Source organism: Pan paniscus, chromosome 15 (genome assembly GCF_029289425.2).
Source record: "Pan paniscus chromosome 15, NHGRI_mPanPan1-v2.0_pri, whole genome shotgun sequence".
NCBI lineage: Eukaryota > Metazoa > Chordata > Mammalia > Primates > Hominidae > Pan > Pan paniscus.
The window spans coordinates 59,251,667-59,270,100 of NC_073264.2; the positions used below are offsets into that span (position 1 = coordinate 59,251,667).

General features: G+C 40.4%; 1 protein-coding gene and 1 pseudogene across 6 annotated transcripts in view; one reads left to right on the forward strand and one right to left on the reverse strand.

Moving 5' to 3' along the window:
• ARMH4 (armadillo like helical domain containing 4) overlaps positions 1–18,434 on the reverse strand; it is a 156,048-nt gene that overhangs the window by 131,369 nt on the left and 6,245 nt on the right. For 5 of the 6 annotated variants that reach the window (XR_008620897.2, XR_008620896.2, XM_034937626.3 and 2 more), the window contains exons 2-4: positions 10,223–11,647; positions 5,310–5,561; positions 3,722–3,931 (exon numbers count right to left, since the gene is read on the reverse strand). Coding sequence is in view for 4 of the 6 variants with exons in the window: in XM_034937626.3 (XP_034793517.2) it covers positions 3,722–3,931; positions 5,310–5,561; positions 10,223–11,591 (1,831 nt within the window). In the remaining 2 variants the exon portion in view is untranslated. The remainder of the gene's footprint in view (positions 1–3,721; positions 3,932–5,309; positions 5,562–10,222; positions 11,648–18,434) is intronic. The other variant, XM_034937629.3, reaches the window with a different exon arrangement.
• On the forward strand, positions 11,931–14,186 carry LOC103783842 (ubiquitin-ribosomal protein eL40 fusion protein-like; annotated as a pseudogene).

The following is an 18,434-nucleotide window of genomic DNA, read 5'->3' on the forward strand; positions in this document are numbered from 1 at the left end:
CTGGCTCCCCATTTCCCACTAGCTGGAAGGCCCAGATATTGACTTCCAAATATTAAGGGAAGAAGGGCGGGGGGTGGGAGGGAGGACCATCAAAGACTTAATCACAAGATCTGAGAAATCTCTGTTTTTATATTCTTATCTCCCGTATGTTCTTAGAAACCTACTATCTGACACAAATAGACCCACAATAGATTTTTCTGAATATGGAATTGCCAAAGCAACAACCTTCCATTCTACAGAATTATTATTACCACTTCAGAGCACAGATTAATTTCCATCTTCCATGGGGGTATACAGAAAGAATAAAATAAAAGTTTGATTTATTTAGAGTAAGCAGATATCTTCAGACAGATTTCTAACATACAGAAAGTGGGACTTCTTTAAGTAGATAAGAAATATTAGTACTAAAATATTTTAAAGAGTTAACCCACATAAATTCCAAGTATGTTTTCAAGACTAATCAGAAATTTTAAGTTGGCATTCTAGAACAGGAAAGACATTAATATTCAACAAGAGAAGAAAATCAACCTATACAAAGATCATGTCCAAAAATTAATTTATGCAGTTATAAAATATGTATAAAATTTGTCATTATCCCATTTTGAATAAAAAGAACATGTTTGTTATGTTTGTATTTCAAAGCTGCTAAATACAGCTCTCGTAGAGGTATGCCTGAAATGAGTATAAGGCATTTATCATTGTGAGAATATTTATCCCTAAAAAAAAGTCATACATAGAAATCAAATGTAACAGGCAAGGTGAAAAATAAACCATTATCCCTTCAAACATCAAACTGCATTTTTGCTGACAAGATAAAAGACACTGAAATATGCACAAGGTGGCAGGCACTTATCAAGGCAGGCTTTCTTCAGTGACTAAGAAAAGGAAAACACACCAAAACTTCTCCCACTCTACCAATTCACATCACTCAGGTAGCATGTCTGTCTTCACAGACAGCTGGCAAACTCTTCAGAAGCAGACCCCTGTTACATGTTGAATTGTGTCCCTCCAAATGGTATGTTCAAGTCCTGACCGGTAGTATCAGTGAATGTGACCATATTTGAAAACAGGGTCTTGGCATACATAATTAAGATGAGGTCATTAGGATGGGCCCTAATCCAATGACTGGTGTTCTTAAAAAGCGAGGAAAACTTGAGCACAGAGACACAGAGGGCCATGTGAATAGATTGGAGTCATGCTGCCTCAAGCCAAGGAAACCCTGGGGTTCCTCCCCTAGAGGCTCTGGAGAGAGCAAGCCCTGCCTATACCTTGACTTCCAACTTGCAGGCTCCAGACTGCGTGAGAATAAATTTCTGTTGTTTTAAGCCACCCAGTTTGTGGTACTTAGTTATGACAGCCCTTGGAAACTCATACCCCATCTCAGTCATCATGTTGTAGAGATGTGAGAAGCAGGGAAGAAGACAGGGTGCAAGTAGACATCATTTTTAGACTGATTTGGGCTGTTAGTTATCTCTTAAAGGATAAACAGAGCTGCGGATTCAGAAATTTCCATAAAGGTTCATTCTTCTTTGGTGTCTAATGTCTAACAAAGGATGTCCCTTTCCAAATCCCATGGAGAAAAGTACCTCATTTCCCAGAGAAATGCTCCTGCCCCCTAGTGAAAAAGGAAGATATTAAAATAACATATAAACTCATCACAAAGACTAAAACAAGAAAGGCTGCTAACCTGACGTAAGTAATACAGGGTTCTAGATAAGAAAAAAAATTACCTGCCTCTAGGCATAAGCTTATGGAAGAATTAAAATGTTTTACCCAGTCAAAGCTTCAAGCTGCACTTATATTCCCGGGCAAGGTAGAAAAACATGCATTGAAAATAGAGGTCTCCAATACATCCAGGAGTCTAGTAGGTTGATTTGTTTAAATCAGTGTAGTCAATTCAGCTTTTGGAGGACTAGAAGCACCAGCATAAAACTAACAATGGTATTATTAACGTATACTAATTAAACATAAGTTGTACTCCTTGGCATTTACGAGTAAAAATGTGCTACTTCAAAATCCTAAGCCCGACAATGTAGCAAAAATAATATCTTTTGACCAAAAATATTTTTGTAACCCATGACAAGGATAATTTAGATCAAAAACTAACAAAATATATTATCAAAAAGTAGCAAAATTGAATTGTGTAGAAGAAAAGAACTAAAACCCCAGGACACCTTAGGCATGTCGGAAAATTCTAACATATTTCAATACAACTGCCATCATCTACTAAATTTAGAAAGTTACTGCAGTTTCACAAGTATGGATTATTCACAAATTTTTTTTTTCTCTGATTTAATGAGCCCTGCTGGGTAAAGCTGTCATGTCTAACTCAGGTTAATTTAGGGAAACCTGCTTTTTCCAGATGGCATCAAGGAGAGCAGACAGTTAATATGAGACGCTAAACTCAAAGTCATACAGTACTTATCTTAATGTGGAATGCAAGAGCTGTTAGCCTTTGAGCCCACTTTGATCTGTTTCTTAAACCAGGCTTCTACTGTGGAATTCTCCACACTGCTCCTAAAATGTCATGTTCCTCTGTCAGCAGCCAACCAGTGTTACCCAGAAAGTCTGCACCAGAGTCAGCTGCAAACCTAGCTCAACCTCCTTCCCTGCTTTAGACAAAAAAAAATAATAGCACATCCTATGTCTTTTACTGCAGCAAACACATGGCTAATTGAGTGCCCAAAAGCTTACCAGTGTTCCAGATTAGTTTAAGAAATTCTGCACTATAAATCTCTGGACATTTTGTATCTCCAGCCAGGAACTATTCACCTGCCAAAATGCTGATTAATTACGTGACTATGTGTCATATTTCTAGTCTTCTTATTTGTTGATAGGCAGCTGTGCCTCAAGTTTCTTTTACATGCTCAAAGCCAATGTCTTGGAAAGTACAATTTGGCATGAATTTCTTGGTCTTAGTAAATAAAGAGACTGCCTATCTCCAAATAGTAGCACAGACTAACCCAGAGATGTTACTAAGGGAGAATAACCCAGCATTAACAACCAGAGCAATGCTGTTAAAATACACCCCACATTAAAACTTGCAACCAAGAAAATCTGGTGGGGAAACTCAACATCTCCATCTTAACCTAGTATTCTCAATCCAGCTTGAATACTGAAATCATCTAAGGCAGTCTTTTAAAATGCTGATGCCAGATTCCACCCCCCACCATCTTAATCTGAATCACTGGAGAGTGATTCAGGCACTGGGATGTTTCAAAAGCTCTCCAAGGTAATTCTAATGGTCAACTATAGTTGAGAACCACAGATCCATAGCAGAGTCAGCAAACTTGCTCTATAAAGGGCCCTATCATAAATGTTTCAGGCTTTGTGGGCCACTGAGTCTCTGTCACAGCTTCTTAATTCTGCTGCTCTGGCACAAAAGCAGCCACACACATATGAAAATGAATTAGTATGGCTGTGTTCCAATATAGCTTTATTTATGAACACTGGAATTTGAATTTTTATAACTTTTCTATGTCACAAAATATTATTCTTCTTTTGACTTTTTTTTTTCAATCATTTCAAAATGTAAAAACCATTCTTAGCTTACAAACCATTCAAAAACAAGTGGCAGGCCAGATTTGGCCCAGCTGTAGTTTACTGTCCTCTGATCTATAGTGCAGATTGAATATACTCCTACTTAATTCTTTTTCAAAAACATTTGCTCAGTGACTCACTCAACCAGTCCTTGAAAAGATCCCCTTCAAAGCATGAATACCTTCAGATTCAAGTTGGTCCAGGCCATATGAGGCAGCTGTATTAACGCGAGTAATAGATGGAACAACAGTTCTTCTCTCAGAGGATACCTCCAAAGCAGGAAGTGCAGGGGAAATGCTGGGTTCCCCCACCATTATTCCAGGGGGTGTCACTGGAGATCCCAGAACTGGTGTGAACTCCTCATTTGGCCCTGTGACTGTGTCCATTTGTTCTGCCAAACACAACAGACAGGACTTGACCCACAAGATAATCATCATGGCAAATGTAAGCATGTGCTTTCACTTTTTAGGCAAGAAATGATTAAACCAATATCATACAATACAGCAAGTTTGGCACTTGGGTCAGCTCTCCTTTCCCATATTGTATTAATCCAACTCCCCAAAGCAAAGACTTTCAGGAAAATGTATTGTCTTACAGGAAAATGTATTATCTCTAATCAGAACTTTGTTTTTAAATTTTAATCTCCCATTTATTCTATTGGCAATATTATGGATGTTGTAAGATTTTATATTATGTATTGCCAAAGGTAAAATAATTAACAAAAATATATTAAACTGTATTTCAAAGACTACTTTGGAAAGACCGAGTGTCTTTCTCAAAATCAAGTCATAGAGTAAGAGCCTAGATCTGGGTCTGGAATGTCAATTTAAAAGCAGCCAAATATAGCCCCAGGAATTCCCAAGTCCAGAGACTCTAGAACAGCAGTAGCTTTCACATAGATTTGAAAACTTCACTGCCTTTAAGAGATCAGAGCATTTGAGAGCCTCCTATATAGAAAGCACTTTGTAGACATGATTTCAAATTCTTAAAATAACCTATAAAACAGATAGGCATTATTTAGAGGTGAACAAACCAAAGCTTACAGAAGTTAAGAAACTTAGCTTGAGGCTACAATATTAGTGAAAGCCAAAGTTGCGATTCAAATTCAGGTCCATGCTTTTTTCACCTCATCCCCCCCGGCTCCTAGCAGCAGAGTTGCCAAACAGGAAGAGCCTTCTCAGGGGGTCTGGCCTTTGAGGACCCAGAGGTGAGCCACCAGGAGACCTTACTTACAAACTAAACCCTTGTCCCTTTTTTTGTTTTTTTTTTTTTTTTTTTTTTGGCACGGAGTCTCGCTCTGTCACCAGGCTGGAGTGCAGTGGTGCCATCTCCGCTCCCTGCAAGCTCCGCCTCCCGGGTTCACACCATTCTCCTGCCTCAGCCTCCCGAGTAGCTCGGACTACAGGCGCCCGCCACCACGCCTGGGTAATTTTTTGTATTTTTAGTAGAGACGGGGTTTCACCACGTTGGCCAGGATGGTCTCAATCTCCTGACTTCGTGATCCACCCGCCTCAGCCTCCCAAAGTGCTGGGATTACAGGCGTGAGCCACTGCGCCCGGCCAACCCTTGTCCTTTTAAGGCTCTGCCACACCTCTTCAAATAAGACAGAGTTCACACCCCTTTCCAGGTAAAGGTGTGTGTGTGTGTGTGTACGTGCACGCACGCGCGCGCTGATGGCAATGTCGGCTGCCTCACTCATTCTATTCCTAGTCTACTTTAACAAAAGAGATCCACCCCCAAAACAGAGTCCAATATCCTCCCTTACAGACCTTCCACAGTGGGAGTAACTTCAAAAGACAAAGGGACGACTGTAGTTGAAATTGTAGTGGCCAGAGGCTCCCATCTTCTTGACAGCTGAGTAACACCAGGAACGTCAGACACAGGAGAGGGGTCCTCCTTTTCTTCCTCAGTCTTGCCACTGTCTCTGATAAGCTCGAGGGTAGCAACCTGCTCTTGTGTCACCATGGATAAAGTGGCATCTGGCTCTTGAACAGCTGTTGTCATCTCTTGAGTGATGATGTCTTAAAGGGGGGAAAACATTTAAAAATAGACCAAATCCCTATTTTTTAAAAAAAAAAAATCACGATATGATTAAAAACTTGGGGGGAGGGGAGCAGATGCTATTTCAGGAGCTGGGAAAGGAAAGAGAGAACTCAGAAGTAAAATGACAGTAAATAAATGTTTTCTCTGTCACGCTTTCAGTAGCTGTGAATCAATCTACAACAGAGATAAAGAAGTTCATGGAAAAAGCTAAAATGAAATCTAAAACAAAGTAGGAAGATCAATTGCTGAGCTCCCTTTCAGGCACATGTTTGAATGTCAACATAATCAGTTTGTTAAGAAACAAATTATACAGAACTAAGTTACACTCAAAAACACTCAGAAACATTTGTATACAGTGTATTAATTTTCACATTTGCATTTCTGGAGGGTCAAGGGAAGCTCACATTTTAAAATAAAGGAGTAACAATTACAATAACTAATATTTACTGAGTTTCTATGTTAAACACCATGCGAAGTGCATGACATACAGTATCTTAAGTATGCATCCTCCCATATGTACTACAGGGAGATAGGTACTAATATCATTCCACAGAAGCTGCATCATAGTGCTCAAGAATGCAGGTTCCAGAGCCAACCTGCCTTAGTCACTTACTAGCTGTGTAAGCATAAACAAATTATTTCACATATGTGGGCCTTGAGTTTCCTCAGCTATAAAATGGGGATAATAATAGTATCTATCTCACAGAGTCACTACAAAGATTAGATAACACAAGTAAAACACCTAGTATTTGGTAAGTATTCAATAATTACCAGCTATTATAACTCCACTTTACAGAACTTAGGTTTAGAAAAGCTAAGGAGCATGCCTTTGTTCACATTGCCAGCACTCTTAACCACTGTACTAACTATGCCCAAGGAACACCTTGGAGAGGCCTCTATAGAAGGTGTGCATTTGCTTTCAGATCAGAAAAGGAAATGAATAGAACTGGCAGGGTATGACATTATCTGTCACAGGTCCACTTGCTTTACAACATTATAATTCCCTCAAATACAGTATTAAAGACTGTTTGTAATAATACTCTGCTTTCTCTTCAGATCATATAAATGTTTTGCCTTCAACAGACTACTTATAAGTCAAGATTTGCCCTCTTCTTATGAAGGGGCTATGCTAGAAATTTCAAACACTGTACAGAGCAACTACTAAAAACTTAATTTCTTGAAAACCTTATTGTCTCTCTTTTTTAAAATATTAGTTCTAGATACTAAGTATTTTAGCAAGATCAGTAAGTTATACAATGAAAAATAACATTCTAGGGATAGCTTTAAAAGGGTTTCTCAAAGTTTTTAATAATGACAGGCCGGGCACGGTGGCTCATGCCTGTAATACCAGCACTTTGGGAGACTGAGGCGGGAGGATCACAAGGTTAGGAGTTCGAGACCAGCCTGGCCAATATTGTGAAACCCCATCTCTACTAAAAACACAACAAAATTAGCCGGGCATAGTGGCACATTCCTGTCATCCCAGCCACCCGGGAGGATGAGGCAGGAGAATTGCCTGAACCCAGGAGGTGGAGGTTGCAATGACCTGAGATCACGCCACTACACTCCAGCCTAGATGACAGAGGGAGACTCCGTCTCAAAAAAAAAAAAAAAAAAAAAAATTTTATTAATGACATCATGGCATACCCTATTACTTTAAAAAAAAAAGTTGCCTTGTAAACAATGTATTTGCTTTAAAATAATGTGTATTTGTTTGTTTTTCACTATAAGCAGTTCCTTTTCTTGGTACTCATCCAGTTAACACTATTTTTCCTTTTGAATTGAAGAGATTTTTACGTTTGATGGATTAATATACCTGGTTACAGGACAAACAATGTGAGTTAGGGTAAGGTTTTCACATGAGCTTCATATTTGCACTCTATACCATTGTTTGAATTTTGTCTCTCTTTTTTTCCTTTCTCCAATATTACTGTAAATCCCTAGAGAGCCAGGATTCATTGTCTTTCTGTACCTCTAGCACATAGGGCAATGCTCTGTTTGCCACAAGAGGACAATAACATATAGTTTTACCATTTTAAGCAGTAGGTGTTCTCTATGTTGCCCTCATTTTTGAAAGCATAATGAACACTTTTGAGAACATATATACAAAAATAAATATGCAGGCGCTATTTGTAATTTTATGAAATAGCAAGAAATGTCAAAATGCATAGTATCTTGAATAAATAATTGCTGTTAGAGAAAGAAAAGTGAGAACTAGAAATAGTAATAAAATTTTTTAAAATAAACTTTAAAGTTTCCTAACATCTCTCATTCTTCCTACTTCATGTAGGAGAAAAAATAATTATATATTATTTTTAAAACCTGATCTTCAGTTGAAGCAGCTAACTGACTCAAAGGACTGACTATCATCTCAACATACCCATCTGTTAATAATATCTAAAAACACCAAGAAATCATTGCATATTCTGAAGAAGATAATGTCCTAAGTGGTCCCTGGACTCTAAATGATTAGCATTTAAGTTGTTTACTTCAGAAAAATACTTATGATCACCTGAAAATGAGTAGTAAAACATTTTGGCTATTGTATAACAACTGCTGTCAATAATTGCAATCTTTCCCATTCCTTTTAACTCTATGGGACAAAAAAAAAAAAGTAAAACAAAAGTAATAACTTGACTGTTCCTCTTGGTACAAAGAACATTTAGAAGTTGTTTGATTGACTTTGGGTAAGGTAGGCAATCACATTGGATAACTCCAGTCTGAACGGTTCTATATCCTCATTTGTAAATTAATTGAAAACATATTTATCGAGTTCCTACTATGTGCCAGGAATTGTGCTATGTGCTAGAAATTAAAAGTAGTGGCCTTTTAAAAGATTATAATTTGCTGAGGCAATTATGACTAAGAACCATATTCAAAAACCAAAATAATCAGGAAATTATGAATTCCATTTTACTTTTTAGGCTGTACTAATAGAAGCTAATACAAGTTTAGTACATAAGAATCATGGATTCAATTGTGCAGTGAACAATCTGGGGCTATATGGCTTAATGCTCCAAAAGTAAAAGTTCTATGAAGAACTGAAGTAAACTTGTTGCTCAGTCATATCTAAGGTCTTCATGGCCATGTGAACCCAACTCCATGTAAAAACCAACTTACAAGACATTTTATGGAAGCTTCTATGAAAACTGAACAGCACACTGGGTCTTTAAACAAAAATGAATTAGACATGTAAAATTCAATCTTTCTTTTGTCATTTATCAAGTGATCTTTCACCATTTTAATTCAATCTCAACACCTTATAAAACATATTACTGATTTGATATTTTCTATTAATTGGGCTACTTGGCTGAAGTAACACGTTGTACATGTTCCAAAACAATTTGGAATGAGCATGTATACATTACACTAAGCTTTTCCTTCCCAATGTTGTTATCTGTCCAACTACTCATAATAAAAGAAAACCATTATCCATCAACAACAAATAGAAGGCTTTCCAGCTTATAATATTCACGGATGCAAAGGCCAAAAGAAAGTAGAAAATGCAGAACCAAGCAAGCAGATGATTTATCTTCCACCCTACCCCCTTCCTTATTTCTAAATGTTTTCTTTTTAGGAAAACAAAGTTAGAAAATTCATATAGTTAATACTATGAGATAACTGCAGTACTTACCTAAAGCTTTTTTTGTAAGAAATGTAAGGGATGTGAGTATATTTTACAACAATGTGTATGTAAGTATCCAACATTATTACAGTTTAAACATATAGCTAACTCTTTCACATTTTCTTGTATATTTATACATTTTCATAGTAAAATGTTTGAAAAATATTAGTCTAAAATAAAAATAATAGTATCAGGGTTTTTCAACCTCAGCGCTATTAACATGTTGGCTGGGATAATTCTTTGTTATGGGGGGCTGTCCTACGTAGTCTAAGATATTTAACAACATCTTAGCACCCCTCAGTTCTAACAACTAAAAATGTCTCCATACATTGCTAAATGTCCCCTGGGGGAAGGGGAAAGCAAAGTAAAACTATCCCCAGTTAAAGAACACTGGTCTATAGGCAGGATTTATATTTGGGTGTAATTTTTTTTCTTTTTCTTTTTTGAGAGGGAGTTTCACTCTTGTCACCCAGGCTGGAGTGCAGTGGTGCAATCTTGCCCACTGCAACCTCCGCCTTCCCAGGTTAAAGTGATTCTCCTGCCTCAGCCTCCAGAGTAGCTGGGATTACAGGCACCTGCTACCACACCCAGCTAATTTTTGTATTTTAATAGCGATGGGGTTTCACCATGTTGGCCAGGCTGGTCTCGAACTCCTGACCTCAAGTGAGCCGCCTGCCTTGGCCTCCCAAAGTGCTGGGATTACAGGAATTGTGTGTAATTTTTATATAAAATAGATGATGTATTTGTATGCTTCTGCTTTTCATTTTTTAAATTTCATTTTTTTATTCTTTTTCAGAGAAGAGGTCTCACTATATCACCCAGGCTGGTCTCGAACTCCTGGGCTCAAGCAATCCTCACACCTCGGCCTCCGAAAATGCTGGGATTATAGGCATGAGCTGCTGCACCTGGCCTGCTTTTCATTAAAACTTCAACCTATTTCTAAATTGCCATTAAAAAAAAAATTGAAAGTTTCCAAATTAAACCAAAGTTTGTTTTTCTTTTTCTTTCTTTTACCTTTCATTGTATTTCCCAACAGTTGGTCTGCCTCAGACTCATATTCAGAGACAGAAACAGTGGTTTCTAAGAAAAACAGGGCATCGTTTTCCTTGGTGGATTCCGTGAAGTCTCCTGTACTTTGGAGCAAGTTCACAATGGAAACTTTCACGTCTTCCATCAGACTTGTGGGGGTAAAGGAACTTTGATCGGTGAAAGCAGGTGATCTCTCATTCCCATGCGCTATTAGCAGGGCTGTGCCCGTGTGTGTTTCCCCTTCAGGCAGCCCCAGAGCCACCTGTGCAGCCTCTGTCCAAGGCTGGCCTCCTTCCATACCCTCATGGCTTACTTGTGCTGTCTGAGACATCTCCGTTCTCACCTGAGTCTCTTCATTGTCTCCAAGCTTGGGGGTCCTTATCCGGCTTACACTCTCTAATTTGGTGTCATCCCACTCATCACTTAAGGCAGAGGCAGCTGGAACAGCTGTGCTGACACTCACTGTGACTTCTGAGGCTCCCAGCAGACTATCAGTTTCTGGCTCAACACTCAGGGTGTACTCGGAAGTTTCGAGTGGTTGCTTGGTGGCAGCAGCCTGGGTGTTATCAGCTGTCATCTGCGAAGGCTTCTCCTTATCAGGGGTGAGGCTTCCAGGCTCACTGCCTGCTGTGGACTCAGCACCAGGAAAAGAAGTTGTCCTGTGGTCTGTGTCTGCTTCAAATTTCTCAGTCTTTGGATTGGTGGTTAGCATTTCCTTAGTATTCACATAGGATGAAGGTGAATGTCCCAAACCAACTCCTTCCTGATTTTCAGTTGCAAATGATTGATTATCCATATACTTCAGAAAACCTTTTGTGGTTTCTGTGATCTCTTCTACAATGGGCTGAAAGTAAGTGCTTGTAAGAAGTTCCTCCTTTTCATCAACAGTCAGAGAAGGAGTCGCAGTGATAGCAATGGTTAACATGGCCTTGGCAAGTCCACTTTCAGGAGATATTCTCTCTGGCTGGCTGGAACCAAATACTTCTTCAGCTGAGGGGACACCTGACTCAGTAGCAGTGGAAACACCAGGGCGTTCAGTTTGCATGAGCCCAGCTTGTCCAGGCTGGGTTTCTTTGTTAATCGAGAATGCTTTATTTAATGATGTTGCCGATGGTCCTGCTGACATCATCATTGGATCTTCAGAGACCACCAGTTGGGGAGTCTGCTTTGAGGTAACGGAGCTATTTTCTAGGTCATCGGTGTTCATCTTATCGGACTGCCCTTTTTCCGCATGAACATGTGCTATCTCCCTCCTCCTTTCTATTTTGGGGAAGGCCAGACATTGTGTGGCAATGTTGAAAAGCAGAAGGCTACAGAAAGCCAGACAAATGTGCAATACGATCGGTCCACTCATAGTGGAAGAGAAATGGCACGTACACTGGCAGAGTTGACAAGTCCAGTAATTGAATCCTGCAGAAAAATAAAGCATATCAAACTGTCATATAAATACATGTTGTAAATAAGTCTCTTTAAATTAAACCATAAGTAAAATAATCTCCTTGACTTTATAATACACAGAGATGGTAGGTAGGAGAGGACTGTTCTATTTCTTTGTACCTTTGAGACATGGATAACCCAGTTCATTTTTCCCTGCTGAATTTTGCTGATTTAACTTGAGGTTCCCTAGAAAAAGGTACACATAGTTCAAGTATTAAGTTCGTTGTTTCTTAAATACCTACTTGAAATAATTTACCCTTGAAGTCACATTTGCAATATTCTCTCCAAATTCCTCTATTAACCATGTAGTCAAATGACTGTAGAAATAGCAACATGTCCAAGAAATAAAAAGTAAGTCTTACACATTCATTCAAATAACTTTTTAAGTGTTGCCACAGTCTGAATGTTTGTGGCCCCCAGAATTCATGTGTTGAAACCTAGTCAGCAACATGGTGGTATTAGGAAGTGAGGCCTTTGAGAAGTGATGACTTCATGAGGACAGAACCCTCGTGAATGGGATTTGTGCCCTTATAAAAGACCCCAGAGCCAGGCACAGTGGCTCACACCTGTAATCCCAGCACTTTGGAGGCCGACATGGGTGGATCACCTGAGGTCAGGAGTTAGAGACCAGCCTGGCCAACATGGTAAAACCCCATCTCTACTAAAAATACAAAAATTAGCTGGGAGTGGGAGTGGGCATGGGCACCTGTAATCTCAGCTACTCAGGAGGCTGAGGCGAGAGAATCGCTTGAACCCGGAAGGCAGAGGATGCAGTGAGCTGAGATCGTGCCATTGCACTACAGCCTAGGCAACAAGAGCAAAACTCCATCTCAAAAAAAAAAAAAAAAAAGAGACCCCAGGCCAGGCACAGTGGCTCACACCTGTAATCCCAGCACTTTAGGAGGCCGAGGCCAGCAGATCACTTGAGGTCAGGAGTTTGAGACAAGCCTGGCCAACATGGTGAAACCCCATCTCTGATAAAAATACAAAAATTAGCCAGGCATGGTGGCACACATCTGTAATCCCAGCTGCTCGGGAGGCTGAGGCAAGAGAGTTGCCTAAACCTGGGAGGCGGAGGTTGCAGTGAGCTGAGATCATGCCACTGCACTCCAGCCTGGACAGGAGACTCCATCTCAAAAATAAATAAATAAATAAATAAAATATAAAAGAGGGCCGGGTGCAGTGGCTCACACCTGTAATCCCAGCACTTTGGGATACCGAGGCGGGTGGTTCACCTGAGGTCAGGAGTTCAAGACCATCCTGGCCAACATGGTGAAACCCCCCTCTTGACTAAAAATACAAAAAAATTAGCTGGGTGTGGTGGCGGGCATCTGTAATCCCAGCTCCTTGGGAGGCTGAGGAAGGAGAATCGCTTGAACCCAGGAGGCGGAGGTTGCAATGAGCCAAGATCGCGCCATCACAGTCCAGCCTGGGCGACAAGAGTGAAACTCCATCTCAAAATAAAATAAAATAAAGAGACCCCCAAGAGCTCCCTGGCCCCTTCCACCATGTAGGACACAGCAAAAAGGTGCCTTCTATGAACCAGAAAGTGGGCCCTACCCAGACACCAAATCTACTGTCACCTTGATCTTGGACTTCCCAGTCTCCAGAACTGTAAGAAATAAACTTCTGTTGTTTATAAAAATCCAGTTTATTATACTTTGTTATAGCAGCCCAAATGGACTAAGAAAAATGGGTTTGAAAACCCTAAATATCATCATTAAATGCTGAATACCAGTTACTTTTAAGAGTTTTTTAAAGTAAGTAAATAATTTTCAATGAAAATATGTCTTTTAGCTCTTTTTCTTCAGCGAGGCGGCCGGGCTGCAGACGCAGAGATGCAGATCTTTGTGAAGACCCTCACGGGCAAGACCATCACCCTTGAGGTCAAGCCCACCGACACCATTTAGAATGTCAAAACCAAAATTCAGGACAAGGAGGGTATCCCACCTGACCAGCAGCATCTGATATTTTCTAGGAAACGGCTGGAGGATGGCCACACTCTCTCAGGCTACAACATCCAGAAAGAGTCCACCCTAAACCTGGTGCTGCGCCTGCGAGGTGGCATTACTGAGCCTTCCCTCTGCCAGCTCGTCCAGAAATACAACTGCGACGAGATGATCTGCTGCAAGTGCTATGCTTGCCTGCACCCCGGTGCTATCAACTGCCACAAGAAGAAATGCGGCCACACCAACAACCTGTACCCCAGGAAGAAGGTCAAATAAGTCTCTTCCTTCCTCGAAGGGCAGCAGCCTTCTGCCCAGGCCCCATGGCCCTGGGGCCTCAATAAAGTGTCCCTTTCGTTGACTGGAGCAGAAAAAAAGAAAAGAAAAGAAAAGAAAATATGTATTTTAAATGCTTAAATCATTTGTTATTCTCTGCCACAACTATAAAAATTACAGGCAAAACATGTTTCAAAATTTAAGGATTAGAAAAGGTTTAAGAGTTAAGCAAGGTTAATAGTTTCAGAAAAAAACAAAATATACTTTAAAATTAGCAATCTTTATTGAATACCCATTATTATAAGATAAAAAAATTATTGTAGTATTTGAAATAAACTACTCACATTCTCATTACAACTAAAACTATATTAAAATTGTTAATTTACCCCCAAATTTAAGGGTTTCAGTTCTTTTTTTAATCTATTTTGCTGAGTAGGGCCTTTTCTTTTCCCATCATCAGAAATTTCTCAGAGATGCTGCAAGTTTTCTAGAAAATTAAACCTTGAAACTAAAATTCTAAAATAAAAACCTCGACTTCATACAGTTTACATTTTTTTCTTTCTTTCATGTCTAATCATTCAATGATCTAAGTTAAGCAAATGATGTGCACATGTGAAATTTAGAAATTTCTTTTCATAAGGCCTTCTTCCCTTAAGGAGTTTCAAAGCTTCCATGTGTTATCTCATTTAGTCTTATAGTTCCTTTCAAGAAAGAAGAAAGGTAAAGTCCTCAGGACATGATCTACACGGCTGAAGACAAGAAGAAGCCGGAATTTTCCTTCCTTCCTCCTTTTTTTGTTTCTTTTCTTTTCTTTTCTTTTCTCTTCTCTTTTCTTTTCTTTTATCTTTTCTTTTTGAGACGGAGTTTCACTCTGTCACCCAGGCTGGAATGCAGTGCGAGTCACTCACTGCAACCTCCACCTCTTGAGTTCTTGTGCCTCAGCCTCCCGAGTAGCTGGGACTACAGGCGTGCACCACCATGCCCGGCTAATTTTTGTATTTTTATTAGAGACGGGGTTTCACCATGTTGGCCAGAGTGGTCTTGAACTCCTGACTTCAAGTGATCCACCTGCCTCAGCCTCCCAAAGTGCTGAAATTACAAGCGTGAGCTCCCCTCCCCTTCCTTTCCCTTTCTTCTCTTTTTTTCTTTCCCCAGGCTGGACTTGAACTCCTGGGCTCAAGCAATCCTCCTGCATCAAGCTCCTAAGTAGGTAGGACTACAGGCACATACCACCACACAGCACAAGAAGACTGACTTTTTCTACGTGAGAAAAAAGGAATCCATGGATTTAGAGCTAAGGCTTCCTGCCAACTACCACCACCATATGAGTGTACCATCTTGGAAATGGGTCCAGCAGCCCCAGTCAACCCTTCAGATGACTGCACCCCTGGCTGACATCTTGACTACACCTTCTTGAAAGACTTTGTGCCATAACCACACAGCTAAGTTACTCCCAAATTCGTGATGCATAGAACTGGTATAAAATAACAAATATTTATTGTTATTTCAAGCCACTAAGCTACGGGGTAATTTGTTACACAGAAATCTTGAGTCCACGATGCTGCAGGGAAATACAGGAATGGAATGACAGCACGAGTACAATAGTGTCATGTGCAGAAAAGAAACAGCCTATCAGGGATTACAAATTTAGCTGAAGAAAACTGAAGCCAGAGATGACTAGAAGAAACATAAGTCCCCAAACAATCTGCAAGGATAATGAGACGGGTGCTAAGTTTCCCCATATGCTGATGGGGGTTTGAAACAAACATATCTGAATATTAAATTACATGCTGGTAGCTAGCATTGTTTTTGTTTATTTGTGTGTTTATTTTTGAGATGGAGTCTCACTCTGTTGCCCAGGCTGGAGTGCACTGATGCCATCTCGGCTCGCTGCAACCTCTGTCACCCAGGTTCAAGTGATTCTCCTGCCTCAGCCTCCCAAATAGGTGGGATTACAGGTGCCCACTACCATGCCTGGCTAATTTTTGTATTTTTAATAGAGACAGGGTTTCACCATGCTGGCCAGGTTGGTCTCGAACTTCTGACCCCAAGTGATCCACCCACCTCAACCTCCCAGAGTGCTAGGATTACAGGCATGAGCCACCGTGCCCATCCTCTTTTTTTTTTTTTTTTTCTGAGACAGAGTCTTGCTCTGTCACCCAGGTTGGAGTTTGATGGTGTGATCTCAGCTCACTGCTCCCTCCACCTTCCAGGTTGAAGTGATTCTCCTGCCTCAATTTCCTAAGTAGCTGGGATTACAGGTGCCCACCATCACACCCAGCTAATTTTTGTATTTTTAGTATGGACAGGGTTTAACCATGTTGGCCAGGCTTATCTAGAACTCCTGACCTCAAGCGATCCACCCACCTCAGCTTCCCAAAGTGCTGGGATTACAGGCATGAGCCACCACACCTGGCCACACTGTTCTTTTTAAAAAAGAGAAAATGGCAAAGATATTTGATAAAGAGGAAATAGCATGTGCCACAGCATGTCAACATTCTGGACATTAGTTATCACTGTACTTTAGATGAGCCAGGATGCACTCTAGTTCATAGCCAGGTAACAGATCACTGAATTTGGCTTGATGCCTCTATTTGCCTTCCTTAAAACAAAAACGTAATGAAGGGGCCAGGTGCAGTGGCTCATACCTGTAGTCCCAATACTTTGAGAGGCCAAGGCAGGAGGATCATCTGAGCCCAGGAGTTTGAGACCAGCCTGAGCAACATGGCAAATCTCATCTCTACAAAATGAGCCAGGCACACGCCAGTAGTCCTAGTTACTCAGGAGGCTGAGGTGGGAGAATCACTTGAGCCCAGAAAGTCAAGGCTGCAGTGAGCCGTGATCATACCACTACACTCCATTCTGGGCAACAGAGAAAAGACCCTGTCTCAAAAACAAACAGACAACAACAAAAGAAAAAAACATATGAGGCCTGGTGCAGTGGCTCACGCCTGAAATCCCAGCACTTTGGGAGGCCGAGGCGGGTGGATCACGAGGCCAGGAGATTGAGACCATCCTGGCTAACACGGTGAAACCCCGTCTCCACTAAAAATACAAAAAAATTAGCCGGGCGTGGTGGCAGGCACCTGTAGTCCCAGCTACTCGGGAGGCTGAGGCAGGAGAATGGTGTGAACCCAGGAGGCCGAGCTTGCAGTGAGCCAAGATCGCACCACTGCACTCCAGCCTGGGTGGCAGAACAAGACTCCATCTCAAAAAAAAAAAACAAAAAAAATATGATAGCTGTGAAACAAGAGAATTGACAGTCAATGAAATTACACCTTTGGATTTCTGTTCAGACAAACTGACCTACTAAATTCTATCTATATAGTCGAACAGTCATAAAAGCTATAGAACTCTGTGGTTCATTTCTGATCTGTTCAGATAGCTGCCCCTTCCTAAACAAATACTTTTTCTATTCAGTGAAATCTTACTAAACGTGTGGCCTAAAACCTTGGCCCACATGATCCCATACTTCTGAATAAAAATCTGAAAACCCCAGGCCATCATGAATGGTAATAGAGTTTAGAGGGACTTGGGCTGGCATCAGAAAAATGATTCCTGAATCTTAGCTTTATTGACATTAAAACTTGCTATATGATACTGAGCAAGTGGCCTCAGTTTCTCCTTTGACAAAATGAGGAATTAAAATAATCATTGAAATCCCTTCTTCATCCATGATTTTATTCTCATACCTCACCTATATGACATAAAATAAAAATACAAATATTTCTATATTCCTGTAATGTTGCCATCAACTAGGAAAGGCACTCGAATGGTGGAGCAGATGCTTTATGTGCTATGTGTATGTTCTGGAGTCATGTGGACTGAGAGAAAAATTTTACAAACAAATCAGATCAAGGGAAGAAGGGATAAATAATAAAGACTTAATACAGCCCCACTGCCTTTCCAAAACATAATTTTCCTTCCAAGTTTTATTTTCATCTGTATCTTGGGTTTTAGAATTTTTGCGTGAAGGGAATTCTGCTATTGCTCCAAAAGACTTGCCTTCTGTGATTGTCAGCCACCTGCTTTCTAAATTCAAATACAACAGAAAGAGTGGGGGTGAACCGCAAGCCTTTGCTTTTTTCCCCCCTTTTCAAAGGCATTGATGAAAGCTTTTTCTATGTCTGTGTATTGAGGCCATATGTTCCCTCTCCCCACTATCGAAAGCAACGACTATACGTTAAAAGGAAAAAAGACAACCTGTAAAAAGAATAACAGAAAACACGTCTGGAACTCAGATAAACTGATAGATGACCTTCAAATTCCAGGATTTTCTCCCTCTTTCAAAGCCCAGTATAGGTTCATGTAGTCACTCCCATTTTTCTAATGTCCCACAATGAGAGTTACATGATGCTCAAGAATAAACGAGAAGACTGTTGTCAGTTCAACAATATTCCTAAACCTAAATAACCATCTGCAACCATATTTTGAAGGCTATGAGCCTTTCCTTTTTCCTCAACACTGTATCCCCTTCCTGGCAATGTGCCTGGCACAGAAGAAATGCTCAGTAAATATTGGCTGAACAAACAGATGAA